General features: G+C 43.7%; 1 protein-coding gene across 2 annotated transcripts in view; it reads left to right on the top strand.

Moving 5' to 3' along the window:
• The window catches only part of LOC310811812 (receptor-type tyrosine-protein phosphatase U-like), a 103,246-nt gene extending 82,424 nt beyond the window's left edge, over positions 1-20,822 (top strand). The window contains exons 18-31 of one of the 2 annotated variants that reach the window (XM_083680116.1): positions 1,868-1,940; positions 2,167-2,243; positions 4,220-4,237; positions 6,103-6,139; positions 9,345-9,442; positions 10,864-10,980; positions 11,172-11,326; positions 11,511-11,646; positions 13,144-13,293; positions 15,070-15,384; positions 17,263-17,388; positions 18,577-18,728; positions 19,361-19,496; positions 19,710-20,822. In XM_083680116.1, coding sequence (XP_083536242.1) covers positions 1,868-1,940; positions 2,167-2,243; positions 4,220-4,237; positions 6,103-6,139; positions 9,345-9,442; positions 10,864-10,980; positions 11,172-11,326; positions 11,511-11,646; positions 13,144-13,293; positions 15,070-15,384; positions 17,263-17,388; positions 18,577-18,728; positions 19,361-19,496; positions 19,710-19,772 — 1,653 coding nt within the window. In that variant the 3' untranslated portion in view covers positions 19,773-20,822. Of the gene's footprint in view, positions 1-1,867; positions 1,941-2,166; positions 2,244-4,219; positions 4,238-6,102; positions 6,140-9,344; positions 9,443-10,863; positions 10,981-11,171; positions 11,327-11,510; positions 11,647-13,143; positions 13,294-15,069; positions 15,385-17,262; positions 17,389-18,570; positions 18,729-19,360; positions 19,497-19,709 lie in introns of both variants that reach the window. The other variant, XM_083680115.1, reaches the window with a different exon arrangement.
• Positions 20,823-21,195: the final 373 nt, after the last annotated feature.

Genomic DNA, 21,195 nt, shown 5'->3' with positions numbered 1-21,195 from the left:
CCAATGTGAGTTTTGAATACTGCTTGCCTTTGCTGGATGTCGAATTGCACTATGAACCACAACATTTGCAAATGATTGTTGCTAATGCTAATGTTTGCTAATTTCTTTCCCTGACAACTTACCCTTACCTTAACCACTCAAAGTTAATGCCTAATACTGCCTAACCGGCACACAAATCAAGATTAACTTCTTATGTACTGTAAGTCACGCAAATTACACGTACTGTAGTGTATATTTTTACTGTAGGTACGCAATTTGATTAGGAGATTGTGTTGAATAAAAGTCATGCTGCAGAGTATTCTTGTTGGTGATATTTTTTGCTCTGCTAAACACTTTCCAGCAAATTGGAGCCCTCTGTGTTGAAGGTTGGGCTGGAAGTTATAATTCAGAAGCATTCATTGAAAAGCTATTTCATTCCATCTCCACTGCAGGTACATTTCTGCTGCTGTGTAGACACGTTAAAGCCTTTCAAGTGACTTTTTTTGTTCTCTTTGTGCTTTATAACAAAGTCCCCCTATGCACCCAGCGGTGTTTAGCCATGTTTGTACCTGAATTCCACCTCCAGGAATCCAGATGCGCTTTTCGATTCATTAAGCCATCCCCTGAGGGGCCTACAAATTCTCCCAAAAAATCAATACCCAGGTTGCTTTTTCACTCCCCCATCTCGCTCCCCATTGCCTGGAGAAATAAACAAGATGAAGGGGATCAGCGTGAGCACTCCTGTCAGACTTCATAACCCTTATTTCCCATAGGGGCGCTGCGGCTGCCATTGATCAGGCTTTCGCAAAGCATTGTGGGGGTTTGTGTGTGGCATGACACAGGCCTAATGTATGGTAGATCTAAGCCTCATGAATCACCCTAACGTCAGGACCCCTCTGTAGTCTTTATCAACATAGGGCTTGATGGTTAGAGGGAACAATGATTAAAAAACCACACCATCAGTGATAATCTACTGCTGTACAGCAGCTGAGGCACTGGTTCTGAATGGCATGAGCAATGAAAAGAGAGCGGAGTCCTTGGGTTGGGTTGGCTGTCAGCAAAGCTTCAAGAAGAGAGTGAGAAATGGAGAAAGAGTGAGAGAAGGAGCATTTCTTAAGAAGGATTAGATAACCTGGAATTACCTGTGTAGGAGACAGGCGCAGGTGTAATCCCCTAATCAGCATGCTCTCCCTGGCCTGGCCCTGGGCCCCAGGTGGGCTGGCTCTGGCCCCCTCGCCCACAGGGATTGGGCCGGATCTGATGAGGGACTTAGCGCACTACGGTCGGAGCGCCTGGATGTGCCCACGGACACAGAGAGGAGATCATCCTGACTTAACATTGGCAGGGTGGGAACGTGACATGACTTGGCCCAGGTGTTCGACATCGCTCATTTTCTGTTTTTGTGTTTTTTGTTTTTTTTCTTTCAAAGACTCTCACTCTCATAACGTGAACTGAGATTCAATGGCTCAGCCACGCTGCCAGGTTTTGGAGATGGGTGTCATAAACAGCTGTCACAAATTTAGCACTTTAACACTGGTATTATAAAGCACTGGGGCTGTGGGGCGCAAAGCTGCATAGGGGATGAGAGTAACTCCAGTCTGCCAGCCCTCCTCCCCTCCCCTCCTCAAGGCCACAGCCATCTTTCAAAGGCGTGTGTCATCTCTCAGCCTCTGCTTCTCCTCACAATGCTCCAGCGGATGTCGGCTAACAAAAAGATGGTGGCTAACAAAAAGACAAGTGGTGTGTGATAGTGAAGTTAATCAGACAAGCTCAGGGTAATACTGCTTTGGTAACAGAGTAGCTAAGTATTTGGTTCAATAAGATGTTTCGATCTGATGACACACATATACTATATCACTTCCTTTGGTATCAATTGCTGTCTTTTCAGAGTTTTTTTGATGGTTGGGATGTCACCAAGAAGAAGGACAAGACCAAGGGGAGACATGATAGTTTGCTTGGTCGTAAGTTCAACCCTTATTCCACTTGCATATTGACACAAACCACTCAACTTCATTACCATACAATTTCAGTCAGTGGGTAAAGTGTGACCTTATTTCTTCTAGAATTGTTAATGCAAGATTCATTTTGAAAGATCCACTATGCAACACATTTCATACTTTTTGCAACCTCCCAACTTGTTTTTTTATGGAACCTCTATCTAAGTCCCTCCCTCCGTGTTTCTCACAGATGATCGTCATCGGGTCAAGCTTCACTCTCTACTCGCAGACCCCAACTCAGACTACGTCAACGCCAACTACATCGACGTAAGTTACCCTCTTACCCTTGCTTGTCCTCTTCCTCACCTCTTTCCGACTGCTGTCTCCTAGAGTTGAGACAGGTATGGGGTCCCTCCCGTGAGGGTTGTGTAGCCCACTGGTAGACTAGGAGACTCCTGGGTACTCTTATAGAGGATGTGACACCTCTGTAAATCTCTGAGGATTGTCCCTCAAGTGATTACACAGCCTAGCATTGTCCTGTATCCGAGCACAGCGTAGATACGGGCTTTGAGATAGGCATTGTCTCAGTAACACCGAAGATCCGGCATGATCCCGTAAGCTTGGAATGTCTGCTCTCTGACTCGCCAAATGCTCTTTTAAGTCCGACTCCGAGCAACAATTGGTCTGCTATAAAATGGCTGATTTTGATCTCACCTATAGTTCAGCTTCAGTGAATTTTCCAGGGAGCCTGCACCATCCTAGCAGCAGTTCATAATCCTGCTAGATGTTATCTTAGCCAGCTTTGTGTTAAGCATAGCGACATGTACAGTATAGTGTCGGAGGGATATCCACTCTGTGCTTGAGCTGGGGCCCAGACAGTGACATGTTAGTGTGCTAGCGTGTATGCTAATGTGTGATTCACTCATACAGTACAGGTTACTCAAAGGGGACTGCAAAAACGTCTCTTAACAATTACTCCTCTGCTGTAAACGCAGCCCTGTCAAGTTAAGTGCCCAATAAGAGCGGAGAACATTGGACAGCATTTCAGCAGGGCTCGCTTCACTCCCTGAATGCTTTATTATCGCCCATTGTTTCACCAGTGTCTTTCCTAACAAAAGAAAGGTAAAATGGACAAAAGGAGCTAGATTGGTAGTGGAGGCCTGACTCAGCATGTGTGGGTGGAGGTTGGTTGAAAGGGAGTGCTTAAGGTCAGCACTCGCCGCTGAGCGCTCTGCCAGTTTATCCCCCTCACCCTTTCTAAGGGCTCCATTAGCATGGGAGCCGTGAGGACCCCTGCATCATTAAGCGTGCTGTCTACACTGTTGCCTCCGTGTCATGGCAGGACCCCTGGCTAGTCGTAGCGGTAAATGATTAATGGGAGGAGCCGGGGGCTGAATGGTGGGACCACTGCCATTCTCCAAAGGTTAACTGGAAAAGCAACCACCTCTGTCTCGCCACGATTTGGGTTTATTTAACATTTTTTCAAGGATGATGGGGCTGGGGTTTGAGTAAGAGGAAGGAGGTTATGACAGAAAAACAGCGCATGCTCCAAAGGATTTTTTTTTCCAGGCAATTCTAGAATTCTGGTGTCTAGTACCTTTATACGCTGGTAAAGTGAAAAGAATACCATGACAACGAAAATATCAAGAGACACCTTTGTATAGGAAGCTCCATAGGATATTGTAAATACAGCTATTTTAGCTCGATTGTTAAACGTGAGCAAATATTTGTATTTGGTATTCGAGACGTGTGCTAGTAGAAGTAACGTGGCTGTGACCAGTCGTTAATATAGCCGAAAAACGATTTTTGAAAATAAATCATCTAACTGTTTCTGGGATGGTGGGGAAAGCGAAATAAAGAAGAATATTCAATGATATTATGGTGGGAGTACATTAAGAACCCATATAATCCAATTTTTTTCATGTCGGTTTTGCAGTTCCGAACGTTTGTTTGTCTGTCTCCAGTTGTGTTCCACTTTACCAGCATATTGTGTCTCTCATGTTTATCTGAGATACTGTACGTCACCCAAATGTAACCACGCTCATTATGGAGAAATTGTAAATGGTGCTTAATCTTGTCAAGTAGGTGACAATAATATATGGTTCTCACTTCTTTGTCATGGTACAGTAACAGGCAATTAAGAATAATGTTCTCTCTACAGATGGCCTGGTATGATGTTCTCTAACCTCTCACTCCTCTTCTCCTGCTCTTTGACCACATTAAATAGCTTCTGTTTCCTTCCTTTCCTCTTCTCTTTCTCTCTCGTTTCCCTCCCCTCTTTCTCAACCTTTGGGATCTCTTAGATTCGGATAAACAGGGAAGTAAGTACTCTGCTTCTCTCTCTTTCCATCTCTCCTACTTTCGCCCTGTGCCCTCTCTGTACCCCCTGCCACCTCTCCACCGCTCCACTGCTCCTCCCAAACCAAAGCTCTTAGTGCTTCCTGCTCTGAGCCACCTCTCTGCCTGAGGCCACTGCTGCTCCCCCGAGTCTTAATTTACCCAAACTTACTACTGCTGTCTCCCCCACTCTTTCATCTGTAGTCTGGGACTCACATGGAATTAGGGCTCTCTATTAGGCAAGGGACTCACATCGAGTTAGGGCTCTCTATTAGGCATGGGACTCACCTGGAGTTAGGGGTCTGGATTAGGTATGGGACTCACCTGGAGTTAGGGGTCTGGATTAGGCCTCCACCCATCCGAACTGGCACGAGAAAGAGCTATAGCAGCAACCCAGAGGGGGGTTTAACTGTAGGCGATAGAGGGGACCACGCAGATGCACAGGTAGCAGCCAGAATATATAACACGCCACAACACAGCAGGTGCACTACAGCATGCTCATGTTCTGGGTAGAGCCAGACACAACGCACACTAACATCAACTCAGGGATTTTTAGTCTGTTTACTGCCCCCTTGTCCCATTTTGTGAGGATTTTTTCACACACTGCATAGTATATACAGTACAGTATATTTACTTTATTCAAACGTAAAACATCTGTTGTTTTGGATATAGATAACATCCGAAATATTTACGAGTCAGGTGGCCCTTCTGTTGGGCCATCAAGATATACTAGATTTGTCAAAAGTGGAAGAAACTGCTAATTCATTAAAAACTTCTTGGTTTGACATCTTGTAAAAACATATTTTTTTGTGATGTGAATGATTGGTTTTCATCATGTTTTGTGGTAAGCATGGAAAGTTCCTATTTTATTATAATTTCATCTCATTTTGAATTCACAATGCTTGATATGTTCCTGCCTGTCTGCTGTTGGACAGTGTGGTTGCCTAGGTGACAGGATGAGTGTTTGAGCTAGCGATGCCCAGGGCAGTTCAGCACCAGAGGCTCATGGGAAGACGGTTCACTGTACTCTTGCATGGCAATGGTCATCCATCTCCACTTCCCTCTATGTAGCATGGCGGTTATGGAATGTGTTGGGGTGAGTGTGAACATGTGTGTGGGGGCGGGGCTTTGGGTGGGGAGGGATTCCATTATACATGAGGGGACCAAGGTTAAGGCCAGGAATTTGTCTTGCTTTACTGCTTTGCATTCGCCTCATAGGGTTGGCATGGTGAGGGCCAGTGAACACTGAATAGCTTCTCCATGCTGCATCATGCCAGCACTAATGCAAAGCTGAGGAGAAAAGAGAGAGCCACATCAGTCACTGTCACTCAGGTGGAATTGCTCCTGGAGTCAAAGATTCCTCACTGTCGCTGCGCTTTTGATTAGCCCATCACATTGCACTGCATGCAAAGAACTGTCAGCCTATCTGTAAAATGGTGCCCCAGTCACTCGGCTGGAAATGGACTGTCACCGACCTGGCAGAAGCAACCTGAAATTATTGTAATGTGTTTACTCTTATGGGACCCTTTGTGTTTAATGCTCAATCTCTGCGCCATAATGGCGGAACGTGGCCTCAACAGTAATCACAAAGCAATTGGAAGAAATCTGCCCATTCAAAAGAGAGCCCCCTCAATACCACTTCAGACAATTGTCCCTTCAGTAATCAGTTATCCACGCTTAACAATATGAAAACTGCTGTATTATTCACAGAGTAGATGCAATGCAAACTCAAAAATGTTTTTCGGTGGGGTGTTCAAGATGAGTGTTCAAGTCCCCAGGGTCTTTGTTCATACTGTTGTAATTATTAACTATCTGTCTCCCTCTCTCTGTCTCTCTATTTTCATCACAGGGATACCAGCGTTCAAACCACTTTATTGCCACCCAAGGTGAGTGTCCATGGTGCACTTTTCTCTCTAAAATATTTGTTAGGACTGTTTATTGTGTCTGCGTGGGTTTTTCCTATATTTTCTGAGTGTGTACTGTATGTACAGAACAGCTAAGCCTCCCCGTTAAATTAAATGAGTGATTTGAATAATTCATGCCTAAACACACAGACTGGTCTTTCATCACACACTCTGGGAAGATCTTTACAACCCGAACATCGCTGTTTTGTTTTTTTAACACTGCTCAGTAGTTTCTCAGTGTCTCTCCTCCTCTCAGTCTACATGTGCGCCATCTCCCTGAAGTCAGAAGTCAGAATATAAGTTACATTCCCCCAAACAGATGACGCACACACACACACACACACATACACACACATACACGCAAACAAAAGAAAGAGAGAGAAACATATAATTCATTCTCTCTTAGCTCTGATCTTCTTTTCTCAGTGTGTAATTCCCCTCTGGTGTCTTTCCCTCTTTCTCTTTGGTCCTAATTCCCACTACTCCACAGAAGTGCTGTGAGTTCACCTCACTCATTTTCTCTTCTCACTTCTCACGTATGCTCACACACTATACTCTGTATGTACACTCACCAAGCACTTTATTACAAACACCTGTACACCTTCTCATGAATGTTTTTCAAATAATTTTTTCCAATATCTTGTGGAATCAATGCCACGAAGAATTGAGTGTTCCTCCCTTGAGCGTTTGGTGAGTGTATATTGACTAGAAATACACGTACACTCACTAAGCACTTTATTAGGAACACGATACTAATACTGGGTAGGGCCTCCCTTTGCTCTCAAAATAGCCTCAATTCTTCGTGGCATTGATTCTGCAAGATGTTGGAAACATTCCTTTGAGATTCTGGTCCATGATGACATGATTGCATCACACAATTCCTGCAGATTTTTCAGATGCACTTTCAAGCTGTGAATCTCCCGTTCCATCACATCCCAAAGGTGTTCTATTGGATTCAGATCTGGTGACTGGGAAGGCCACTGAAGTCATTGTCATGTTCATGAAACCAGCTTGAGACGACTTTTGCTTCGTAACATGGTGCATTATCATGCTGGAAGTAGCCATTAGAAGATGGGTAAATTGTGGCCATGAAGGGATGGTCAGCAACAATACTCAAATAGGCTGTGCCATTCAAGCAAAGATTGATTGGTATTATTGGGCCCAAAGTGTGCCAAGAAAACATTCCCCACACCATTACATCGCCTCCACCATGAGAAGGTGTACAGGTGTTCCTAATAAAGTGTTTGGTGAGTGTATATATGTATGAGAAAGAAGAGGGAGGTTGGAAATTGTTGTTGGTGTGCTTTAGCTCAGATGAGCCTGAAGGCAGACATACCACTGTAGGAGGAAGCAGGTGCTCAGGGCCAACTGTGTATCGTGTCCAAGGATGAGGTGTAGGAGGAGGAGGAGAAGAAGAAGGATGCCTTGTGAGCTCTGAATCCCTGCATCCATGCCAACAGCATGCACATCAAGCCTCATCTGGCCCTCGTCTGACAGACCGGGGCTGTTGGCGCTGCAGTGATGAAAATGACAAGAAAAACTTCACATATCAATAATATACATGGAGCCTGGTTCACTGGCAGCCTTTCTCAAGTGGGAGCACTGTACTGGATTACCCCACAGAGAGGCATAGGGAGTGTTGTTAGAAAACTCAACTCACATCCTATATTTAAAGCCCAAGGCGCCTGTCACCAAGTCACCTGTGGTCAGACAGCCACAGAACAGCCCAGTCACGGGGGATTTGGAGGGGAAAATAGTACTCAATGCCTGGCAGGCAATTCCCGTGGAAGCCCTTTTTCAATGCTAGGCAAGGTTTTCCTCCCCCTAGTGTAGCATACAGCCTTCACAGAGCCTTGCCTAGTTTGCCCTGGGGCGAGCCGTCGAATGCTTATCCTTGAGTCATTGTGTTAAGACAACTATGAGATACACAAGAGTGTTGTTACTTCTCCCTTGACTGTATTTGATCATGTACCTGAGCTTATCTCTTGACAGCAAAGCACAATACACTCTACATGTTCTATATCCTAGTATAGATAGAAATAAAATAGAGTAATAAAAAAACAAAGCATCCAAATCTACTATTATGATATGCAATAGAATGCAGAAAGCAATCCCACCCTGTCACCGTCACAAGAAATGGCCATGTATGATACGGCATGACCTTCTTTTAACAATGCCTTATCTATGTGTAATGACTGTTGTACTTAGGCAGAGGACTCAAATGCACGACTCAGAGACAAAACTTAAATCCAAGGGGGTAGGCAAAGCAGGGTTTGGTACACAGGCAGGCAGTTTAAAAAGGCAGGCAGGTAATCTGATAAGGGGTAGGCAAAAAGGCAAAGTCAGAAACACACTCGGAGATAAAAAAATAAATAAAAAAGGAATACTTATCACTAGGAAATGCTGGGACGTATAACACAAAGGTACAAAGACAAACTGGCACAGAGACAGGGAACACAGACTAAATACACAGGGAAGGATGATGAGGAACAGGTGAAGCCAATCAGGGCGGGGTAGACAATCACACAGCCAGGAAACACACAAGGGCAAACAACACACAAGGGTGGTGAAGTGTCTGAAAGGAGAGACAAGGTGAGGAACACAAAAATAAACAGGAAACACTAAATGAATAACATCAAACAATGACAAACATAAACTAAGAAACAGGACGAGACATTACACTGTTAACTACAGCATACTGTAGGTCACTGTATTTATATTAAATACACTATTCAGATGCCAAGCAGTGGTTGGAATTAATTGGTATTGTATCTTTATCATTGAAAAGCCATAGCTACCGTTATACTGGCATACTAGAGGTATGGGAGATATAGCCGTATGATGTTATCACATAGTATAATGAAATCAATGAAAGTACACAGCCCCCGCAGTTTGTGATTTGTGTCAGCAAGTCGACACTGAGAAAGACATATGCAGAACTTGTTTGCACAACAGCCATGGATTTGTGAGGGTATTGAAATGACATTTCTCCTGATATTGCAACAACACAGAGAGATCTATAGTCCATAAAATGACACACTGTTACTCTATGCTTTGGCATGAATTGTACTACGGGCGCGTGATGGTTATTGCTGTTATTCCCCCTGACTTATCAACCCATTTCTCCTCCCCTCCCCCATCCCCCCTTTCCTCCTCCTCCCCCTCCTTTTCTCCTCTGCCTCCACAGGTCCCAAACAAGAGATGATCTATGACTTCTGGAGGATGGTGTGGCAGGAGAACTGCTTCAGTATCGTCATGATCACTAAACTGGTGGAGGTGGGCAGGGTAGGTTTGTCGGTTTCTCTCTCTCTCTCTCCCTCCCTCTATCTCTCTCATGACCTCTACCTCCTCCAGGATGATGGATGAATGAGTTATATTTGTATAGCTTTCTTTATCATTTATCGTACATCAACGGCCTTTTACACTACGTGGGAGTAGCTCATCTAATCCACCTTCAGGTCATGAATGATGACCACTCTCACTGATGGTGAGGCCACCAAGGGCACGCCTGAAAACCTAGTGGCCACTCTAGGTACCGCTGTAGTTTTCATTTGTAGTTCTGCTCAATTCCCCAATGTTATTCCAACGGCGGTCGGTTTTGTTTCTGGCCAAATTAGGTCGATTCCAGCATGACTTTCATGTTTTGCAAATTCACACCTTGGCCTTTTGTAATGTTTTTCATCGCCCAGATCGAACAATAGAAGCATTTCTCTTACTTTTATAAAGCACTGACGCCTACGCCAGCCAAGGCACCCAGCCGGAGCATGTGCAGAGAATGTGTGAGCAACGTGGAAAACTGATTGAGACAGCCGCAACTAGTACAGAACATTAGATTAGACTCTCTGTCAGATGTTCTCAACAATGGTTCTAATTTGCTACTGCAAGATCATGTAAGATGGTAAACTAGCCTTAGAAAAAGTCTGCGATGATCAAGGAATGATTGTAATGTCATGATGTTCTAAAATTAGAACTTTGTGATGATGAACCAAGTTGTCCGTCTATAATATAGGGTAATACAATTACAATAATGACACAATGATGCATTATAAATTGTTCAGGATTACTATGTATAATAAGTTGTTCATTATGACATTAGGCTACTGATGTTGACAATCATGACACAATGATGGCACATACTGTGTAGAGAGATTTGTGATAATGGGATAATTTGTGATAATGAACGGAACTGTCCAAACATAAAAGAAAATTATTATAGAAAATATTTCTAGCGCCATGCATTATCAGATTGAGAATAGAAAGCGACAGGCTACTATCAGATTCATAACCAGTGCTTTTACCCAATGGTTGAGCCTGTGTTGCTCTGTTGCTGGCCGAGGCGCGTTCCCGTTTGCTTCTTGCGTTGGTAAGACCCAATACCGCGTGATCCTAACAATGTAACCCAGTGCGCATGCTCGATCAGCAGAGGTCTGCCCAGAAGCTGCCTAGCTTCGTACACAAGCCAACAGAGGGATGCCGGGCGGTGTGGCTGCTGGTATACAGTAGGCCTTATACCATAGTAACTGCCTACTGTATGGAGTAACCTATGAGACTACTCTGTGACAGCATAGAGACATAAACTAGATGATTGTCAAGGACTTTGTACTGATTTAGCTCTTGAATGTAGGTTTAACGCTTAGCCAGCTAAAGCTATAACAGTGTGACTCTTGGTTAAGTCAGTATTGTCTGTATGTGCTCTGTGTGTCCAGATGAAGTGCTGTAAGTACTGGCCTGAAGATAGTGAACTGTATGGAGACATCAAGATCACACTGCTGAAGACTGAAACACTAGCAGAGTACACTGTACGCACCTTCGCCATGGAACGGGTGAGTGACCGCCTCGCCGCATTTATTTCTGACAAATAATTAAACGTTTAGGTATGAATGAATCCCTGGGTCAGTACCCATTTAAACAATTATATTGATAGCCATCCTTATAATGCGTAAATAGTTGGGTAGGTTTCTAATGTCCGCATGTTGATAATAGTACTCCACTGACTGTGTTCTTGTTTCTACAGAGGGGCTACCCTACCAAACACGAGGTGTGCCAATTCCACTTCACGTCCTGGCCAGAGCACGGGGTGCCCTACCACGCCACAGGCCTGCTGGCCTTCCTCCACAGGGTCAAGGCCTCCACACCCCCCGACGCTGGGCCTGTGGTGGTCCACTGCAGGTAACTGACCAAACAAACATCACCCCCCTGTCTCTGAGTGCTACTAGGGTCAAATGGTCCTCCCTGCATTAAGTGGACATTTGACCTAGCCTGGCTAAAGGATGGGAAGATCTACTCCCTCTCCACCTGTAACCTCGCCATGTGTTGACCCTGTTTGACCCCTGAACTCTCTCCTCTGTGCTAGTATGGGGGCTGGCAGGACAGGCTGTTACATTGTGCTGGACGTCATGCTGGATATGGCTGAGTGTGAGGGAGTGGTGGACATCTACAACTGTGTCAAGACACTCTGCTCTAGACGCATCAACATGATACAAACAGAGGTGAGCCAGAGAGACATATAATAAATGGTTGACAAGACTACAGTCTACACAATACAATAATAACCTATCTAACATTACATCTAGCACACAATGCCCTGTACAAAATAGATCATGCAAACACTGTTAATTACTTTGAGGCGTCTTGAAGCTTTGATTCCTGAAGAAACGCAGTGGAAGTCCAACTCTGTTGGTGATCTCAAGAAAACACTCAGCGAGTGAATCTGGCCAGATTGGATAAAGTTTGTATCATTGCAGCCTTAGCTGTGATGGTTTGGTTGTTCAATCTTGTACTAATGGGTTAGCCTTTTGGCTAATGTTAGGTGGTGGTAATCGATGCTTTCCAAGCAGCTGAGCCTCGTTGTCTTTTGTTTACATCCGGTGGATCCATTTAGAGGAGGGACTTTAAGCTTCCCAGGTGACATGGCCATGTCAGTCATGAGTTTGCTTGTCTGTGGGGAGTGTCTTAATGTGACCTCTGTATAGTCTTTGATAAGGGGAGGTGTTTGGATCAAGTTTATGACCAAATGAACCTAAATTGGTCAAAGATCATTCAACATTGAATTCTAAATGTACTTGTTCTTATTATGGATTATTTTATGGAACGTGTTATCTCATACCTTTATTTAATACATACAATCAACTGTACAATGATGTCTGAAAGTGTTCAATATCAGAACAATATTTGTACTATATACCACATGTTGAGTGTTTAGTCACATAAATGTCATGATTACACAAGTAAAATATCTTAAAACATAGCACATATTACACATCATTTTAGTCTGCCACCTCTCTTCACTCAGTACAACAAAATGGTAGTTCTGTTGTGGTCATGGGAAGGTGAGCTAAACCAGCCATATTCTTAGTTCCTTGTCTCCCACCTAAGAAAGGAAAAGTATGTGTGTTGTGTGTGTGGGGGGAGGGGAGGGGAAGTGAAGCTCTTCACCAGGGGATATCCACTACAAACATATGCGCAGCCCAGCTGGTCCTCTATTGCTCAGTTGGTAGAGCATGGCGCTAACAATGCTGAGATTATGGGTTTGATTCCCGCTGGGACCATATATGCAGGAAAATGTATGCATTCACTACAATGTAAGTCGCTTTGGATAAAAGCATCAGCTAAATGGCATATATGATTATATTATAGCTAAAACTTCTATAGTCTGATTCCTGTAATTGTTTTTATTCCAAACTGTCAAAACAAATGGACCAGCTAATTGCTCTGCCTAAAACGATATATATAGACATATCATTTTCCTCACTTGTAGACAGTTTATAGACAGTTTAGTGGTAGAAAAACAAAGTGTCTGTGTGGGTATGGTGATGTGACTTTTTTAACAGTTAGGCAACAGAAATCATATACAGTATTATACTCAAAGCAAGCAATTATGGACCCTATTATCACAGCAAGATAAGATGCAGTACAATTCGTATTTATCTCTGAATCTCTATCTGTGTCTGTCGCCCTTCCTTTCCTTCCGTCCCTCCCTCCCTCAGGAGCAGTATGTGTTCATCCATGATGCCATACTGGAGGCCTGTCTGTGTGGGGAGACGGCCATCCCTGTTAATGAGTTTGCCCTCACCTATAAGGAGATGCTAAAAGTGGACTCCCAGAGTAACACCTCACAGCTCAGAGAGGAATTCCAGGTAAATGACACACACAAGTACTACGGTATATACACAAACTCTGGTACAGTAGGCTTTCCCGACCAGGACAATAGTCAAACTCCTCATTTGATCATTGTTATAGATTTTTTTAGAGTTTTTAACTCTCAAAACGTATGTCACAATACATGTTACAAAAGCATATCAATGCATCAAAACAGCATAATTTGTCATCTAATGAAAAATTCATTCTACCATTAATTTCATATTGACACACTTAATTGTATCTATAAACATCAATATACATTGTGCAGGTTGACAAACTTTCAATTGCAAACAAAGGTGAACAAATCACTTTTATTTATTTTATTTTAATTTACTTTTAGTCAGAATTTCACTCAGCAGAAAAACATTGTACTACATATTTATTTGTACTCCTGCTTCTGTTACAGAGTATGTGAATGCTTACCATATATATATATAAATCAAATTCATCTAAAATATTCAGAAAGAAGCAGATAGTTCCAACAACATAAATGGCATTACTGACTGTCAGTTGAACTGTTGAGCAATGAGATTTTACATGGATTAGCATTATTACTACTATAATGGTAGAAATAGAATATATGCTATAAGAAAACAATTCAGTTTTGTTTGTCAACATTTACTCAATTCACAATAGTTCTTATGTAGAGAGTTGTGTTTACTGTTTTGCAAAAAGGTGCTTAGCATTTGCATTTTGTGTGAACAATGAGAAATGACTTAACTGTTTTGCCAAAAAACATGTTATTGTGTTGGGCATGGAAACGCTGGTTTCATACAAAGGCTTTAAGCGATAAAGAAAAACCTGTAATAGAGTAGTGGGTAAGATATCTTACAGTAAATGAATGGGTGCTACCCACTAAGGCTATTGTATACCACACATACTGAAAACATGGGTGGTGATGCAAATTTAAATCCAGTGCCACTTCCGTGCCAAATATCACAGTACAGTATTCTTAAGCAAATAAGTCATACTCTATGCTCTCATGTGGTACATTATTAGATTGTACACTAAGTGCTATTTCTATATGAAATGATCTTGCTTCATCTGACTAGATGCATTCCTCTTCTCCCATTTTAATGACCCACATTATAAGTGACCTTTAACAAGAATAATTACAGTTCTTTCTTTCAAACTAAGCGATTCGATGCATGCCATGATGCTTATAGTCCAGTGAAATACCCTAACTGAAATTGGGCGTTTGCAGATTACAATTTCAACACACATCCCAGATGTAACCCTGATGCGAAATACTGATAATCGGAATGCTCCATTCATACTGTCAAAACCAAAAGGGAGTTGTGCACAATATACATCCAGTTAAATAATCAGTTTAATTTACCCTCCAATTTCATTTTCCAAGGCCTCATAATGTGCTCATTCATAATGTATGCGATTGCTCCAAATGTGTTTTTATCCATTAAGCCCCTTCAAGGTTTTGAGTGATGCTGAAAAAGCATTTATAACTTTCAGCGGGATGATTAGACTGTGAAATATTTGCAGTTGTCAAATATTGAAAGTTGGACAATTTGAGCCAAGTAAATGTTCATTGCCCTTGTCTGTCTTTCTTTCATCACCTCTCTCTCTCCATCTTCGTCTGTCTGTTCTTATCACAATCTCTCATTCACTCTCCCTCTCCCTCCCACACACACTCTCTGTGTCTCTCTCCATTTGTCTGTATTTCCTCTCTCTCTCCTCCATACATATTTCCTCCCTCCTCTTTTGCATTATCCTCTGTTCCATCACTCCTCTTCTCCATCCCCCCTCTGCCTCAGACCCTGAACTCGGTCACCCCACACCTGGATGTGGAGGAGTGCAGCATCTCCCTGCTTCCCAGGAACCGGGAGAAGAACCGGAGCATGGACGTTCTCCCGCCCGACCGCGCCCTGGCCTTCCTCGTCACCACCGAGGGCGAGGGCAACAACTACATCAATGCCGCGCTTACCGACAGCTTCCACCGGCCTGCCGCCTTTGTGGTCACGCCACACCCGCTGCCCGGCACCACGGCAGACTTCTGGAGGCTAGTGTATGACTACGGCTGCACCTCTGTGGTCATGCTCAACCAGTTGAACCAGTCCAACTCTGCATGGGTAAGAGAAGGGGGGAGGAAGGGACTGGAAGGAGGGATAGAGGGGGAGGGAGGAAAGGAGGGAATGGGTTGGTAAAAGGGTCTGGGTGTTATCTGTGAGAGAGTTGAATGAATGAAAGGCTGACTGATTGACTGACTGACTGACTGACTGTCTGTCTGATTAACTGACACTAACAAGGCTGCTGCACTACCGAAATGCAACGTTGAATAATTGAAATGAGGATTAATTTTTAACCTGGTTGTCAGTGTTTTAACACATCCTTGTCATTTTTGCGTCTCCCGTGTTTGCTCATGTGTGGGTTTGTTCTGTCGCTTCCCTATCTTTATCCTGTCACAGTGTGGTGCCCGCTGCACGGCTGTCATCTACAACCCCCCACCCCCCACCCCCTCTATCTCTCTCTCTTTCTCTCTCTTCCATTTGCTCCCACTTTTTATGTTTCTGCAACCTTTATTTCAAAGTCTAGTCTTTTAAGTTGTCCACTGTCGGCTTTATTTTGGGGGTAAAGCATACCCAGAGTAGGAGGGCATGCTGTAGTTGAGGACTTGCTAATGTTTGTGGCCAGGCTAAGTTGGTCATATGTAAAGCACATAAACGAAGATGGAGGGCATGGACCTAGACACCATAGCACTTTTCAAGTCCTTAGTTGTGGCTAGGGTTGGTCTCGACTGGAAACTTAGCTGTCAATGAGGTTTAAAGAACATTTGGTGCTGTAATAATGCGCTGTGCAATGCTGATGATGATGGACTTTTTATTTACCCACAGTCTCATGCTCTGTCACAACCTTGTCATGCATGAATGCATACTTATCTTTCTGTCTGTGTGTGTGACCCGTTATGGTTGAAATGGGGAAGCCGTTCATAACTGGGAGGTCAGTTTCGATTCACTATGAGGATAAAAGCTACGGTGAGCCTTTTGGGAACAGTTGTTCAGGGCGTGACTTGGCTGTCAAAAAAAGCTGTGGTAGTCATGAAAAATGCTTCCAAATGTTTTTCTATGTGTGATTTTGAAATTGTAACAACCCTATTATGTTAAAAACAGACATTTAGGAGAAGTCAGGGAAGGAGGAGGGTATGGGTTTCACAATGGCAGATTTATTATAGCGTCACGTCGGCTTGTGGACGTCCATTTGGGACGACTAGTGTTAAAAGACAAAGTCTCTCTCTCTCTCTCCCTCTCTTTTTTTCTCTCTACCTCTCCCTTTGCTCCCTCCATAGCTCTCTCACTCTCTTTCTCACTCTCTCTGCCAGCCAGTAGATTAACACTGCTGCCTGTCTCTGTGTATAAATATTTATCTCCCCCCTGCCCTGTGTCACCCTGTTAATACCCTTCTATCATTGTAACAAAGCATTATCGCATCCCTCTCCCGGGGACCCATCTCCCCTCACTGTCACTGGTAACACCGTTAGCATGTAAACACTACTCCCCTGTGTCCCTCTCACTTCCATTGGCCGACAAGAGGCTGTGAAGCAGTAAAGTGTGGTATTGACTAAATACCTTGGGTTTGAGTGCACCAAACCCTAACTAACACCTCTGTTTATCTCTCAAAGACTCAGGCCAGGGTCCCCACTGCATTCATTTACAATGTGGAAATGTTAATTATGTACGGTTATGAATTATTCAAACAGGGAACTGTGGCTGGCTTATGTGAGGGATTGAGTGGTGTTTTTGCTAATTTAATTGACAATGCTATTTGTAGATAATCATTGTCATTTAGGGTAATGTCTCTCCTCTTAATACTCAGGTGTCTTGTTATTGGGTTTTGCCATCCTGGTCGGTGACATAATGATTTGTTTTCCCTCAATCTACGGTAGTGTGCTAATGACTTGCTATCCCCCTCTTCACCTCCTTTTCCTCTCTCATTCTCCCCCCTCCTTTCAGCCCTGTCTCCAGTACTGGCCAGAACCGGGCCTGCAGCAGTTTGGACCAATGACAGTGGAGCTCCTGTCCCGGTCGGCTGATGACGATGTCATCATTCGCCTGTTCCGGGTTCAGAACATCACTCGGGTAGGTCATCGTTGCAACTCTGGGGTTGTTAAGGTCACTGTTGTTGCTGTAATTAGTCAAGGTTGCCACCAGTGGTCTATCAGTTTGATTTCATGTAGTATCTGCTGGTTCCATAAGCCAAGTCTGTAATTTTTTTCAATATCTTTATAAAGTTATTTTAACTTATTTTCTTTTCAGGCTTATTTCGCAGAGTGAGCTAGTTGCCTAACTTATTTTTTCATCGGCTGTCTACTTTAACAGGGAAAATGGGGAAAATTCAGACATGCATTAGTGTTAAGTTTAAATTATTGTCAATGACTTAAATGCCTTTTTGACAGAGTAATGGTGAAATTGTTAGCCTTTTAATGCTTTTTGACAGTTCCTGACTGTGTGTGTGTGTGAGTGAGAGCGAGAGCGCGAGTGTGTGCTGTATAGCTGTGTATGTGTGCTTTTCTTTGTCGTAGACTGATTGTCGTCTGAGTGTTTTTGACTAGCTTCGACTACCTATCTGTCTATAGATTAGACAGACCCTTCCTAACACCTCCTTTTGACCTCAGTCTCCCCTATGACCACACACGCTAACCTGTCTCCTCTAGAACCCTGTAGCAAAAGAATTGCCCTTGTCAGGTAGCAACTCTAGTCCTGTTCTCCCCTTCGCCCCCCTATGTCAACCCACAGTCGGCCATGTCAGAGCTGTGTCACCCCCATTTCCCTCTCTCTCTGTTACACCATACAGAGGGGGGGGGGGGGGGGCAGGCACAGCACACACCATGTCACTGTCACAATCAGAAACTATTCCACATTGCCTCTCTACAGGATCCCACCAATCAGAGCTGCCTAGAGCGGGAGGATTATAATCACATTACCCAAAAGGTATTCCATCTCCAAACAGGGAAGCGCCGTAGCATAGAAAAAGTGAAAGTGATTGACAGGAGGGCCCCAGGGGGAGGGGTCTGGTTTGTACTGAGTCAGCAGAGGCAGGGCATTTCTATTAGTACCCCTATGGATTAGAAGTGTCAAGACTAGCCTTTTCCATGTTTGAAAGGTGTTGAGGGTGTGCAGCGTGTTGTGTTCCTGTCAAGGGATATAGTCTGACCCCTGAGCCTTAAAACAATTATTTCTTTCTCTCTCCCTCCTTCCCTCCCTCCCTCTCTCTCTCTCTCCCCCCCTCACTCTCTTTCTCTTCCTCCCACCTCCCCCTAGCTTCAGGAGGGTCAGCTGGTGGTGCGTCATTTCCAGTTCCTGCGCTGGTCGCCGTACCGTGACGTGCCCGACTCCAAGAAGGCCTTCCTCAGTCTACTGGCCCAGGTGCACAACTGGCAGAGGGAGTGTGGGGAGGGACGCACCATCGTCCACTGCCTGTGAGTAATGTTTATTGATTCTCTCAGCTTTATTCTTCGCTGGTGCAAGCACGCCGGCTGTCTCTGATATACCTTAATAGTGTTCAAGCAGCTCTCATTGGCTCAGCCTGTGAGTATCCAGAACGCAGGTGTGAGCCAATGCTGTCTAAGTTCACACCTCGCCAGAGGTTAGTCTGTGGGTTCCCATCACACCTGGTCAAGTCCTCAAAAGGTAAATGTTTCAAAGATATTAGTTTTTACAATGCTGGCTGTTGAATGAAGCAGGATCAGAAGTCAAACCCTAAGTGCACGCTGCTTCTTTTAACGTAACAATGTTCATAATTAGTGCAAAAATACATATGCATTTCCCTGGATTCCCATACACTACATATCTACAGGAAATGTCTCTGGGTTCATGCTGCATGTTCAAAACGCCTATTCGATTTTCTTCACGTTTCTGCATTTAATGAGAACATTCCTCAATCTTTAAAGCCTGCCAAGTTGCCCTTTTTCTGGCAGCATTCTTGATCTGAGCTCAGTCAGGATGTGACATTTAACTTTACAGCTCCCCCTCCAAAAAGCTTGTCTGAGCCTCTGCCTTGCATTAAGAAGTGACTCACGCCTGGGTGTGTGTCTTCTTGTCCTCTCCACAGAAATGGCGGCGGTCGAAGTGGCACCTTCTGCGCCTGCACCATGCTGCTGGAGATGATCCGCCACCAGAGCATGGTGGACGTCTTCTACGCCGCCAAGACGCTGCGCAACTCCAAGCCCAACATGGTAGAGACCATGGTAAGTGTCGGGTATCAGTGTGTCATTGGCCCTAAATCAGTGAGGTAAAGGCAAACCACATTGCTGGTTCACTCAGACTGATGACACTGTATTGGAGGCGATAACTATATTTCATCTTTGTGTGAACCATCAGTTTGCCATATCATTGAATATAGGCCATAGTCATCAGTACAGTCTCTTGTAGAGGATGTTAACACCTGTCCTGTTCTTCAGGAGCAGTATCGGTTCTGCTATGACCTGGCACTGGAGTACCTTGACTGCCTGGAGGTGAGATAGCACTGATCGCAGAGATACTGTTCAGCCCCCAGGGAAGGAGATGGCATCCTGGGCCCAGGGCTGGGTCCACACCGCTCTGGATCCTTCTCTAAAACTCCTTCCAGGCCTGGAGGAAATACTACATCTACCATAAAGGACATTGACATAAGACCTTCAACCTTCAACCACTCACTTTCAACCTTGTAACATACTGTACTACTGGAGTTATTTTACTTTACCCTGCATTCTTATCCAACTTGTACTCTTTTGTGCCACGCACCTCTGCCAAACCATGGCCAGGAAATTGGTATCGGATCGGTCACTTCATTTTGGAAGGACGTTTTCCTGGTCACCTGACCACTAGTGATGTACTCAGAGTGGTTCTGACTTACAGAGCTCTGCAACTTCCTGCCTTACTTATGACAACAACAACAACAACAAACACGAAGAAGAAGCTGTAGTTTGACATCAACAACACAGCAGCAAAAAAAATGCCAACCAATGGATGATATTGTGCGTTGTTTTGTAATACTCTGCAAATGGTCTATGATCTATTGTTGGTGAATATCCCCATGTTGTTCTGTACATTGAATTTTTCTTGGATAAGGCTGGTGATGGTGAAGAGAGGCTCTTTCTTGATTGGGGGAGAAGTTTACAAAGTAATGACTTGGCTAGCTAGACTATTGACATACTGTACAGGAGAACCGTCTTGGAATGAGACTTTCTTTATTCGTTTATTTATTGTTTGTGTAAATAGGTATTTTCCAGATGTTTCTAGATGTTGTTGTCTTTACTGTGCCAATCCATTCTCTTTGTGTCTGTAAATGGGGACCACTTAAGCATCTGCATGCTAGCCGTAAGTGTTCCATTGTTTGTGACCCAGTCTGCTTCAGGGGTCCGCTATGTGAGACTCCCATTGTCAGAGAGAGCTATGTAAAAATAACAAAAAGATGTGTTGCTGTGGGAACAAGGTGTTCAATTCACCAAACAAGTTGCTTTTTAAATTTGTATTTATTCAATGTGTTTTATTTTCTAAATAGTGTATAAATGAAAAGAAATAAAATATTCTGATGTTGCTTATCATATGATTATGGTTATTTCTAAGTTTCTAAAACATGATTATGCCGGCAATAGCAACATAGATATAATATATTCAATATAAATAGAATATATGTGATTTATATTTAGTTCTTTATCATGTGAATTAGTCTTTTTATCTACAATGCACTCAAATTGGCTTGGACTATCAGTTTTGAGCAGGCAGCATGAAAGTGTTTATGCCAAGACAATTTTCTTTCAGGGCGCACAACCATTGAGAAGTTCCTGCTTAAACAAGTACCAGAGTCTATTCTGTTGACCTGTGATTTCATTAAGTCTTATCATTTAATTACCAGCTATAATGGCCTTTTTTATCATGCAACCAAATAGACCGTCTGGTTCTGTT

The sequence above is a fragment of the Argentina silus genome, assembly GCF_951799395.1.
Source record: "Argentina silus genome assembly, chromosome: 11".
NCBI classification, from domain to species: Eukaryota; Metazoa; Chordata; class Actinopteri; order Argentiniformes; family Argentinidae; genus Argentina; species Argentina silus.
This window is presented reverse-complemented; position numbering and strand designations above follow the sequence as displayed.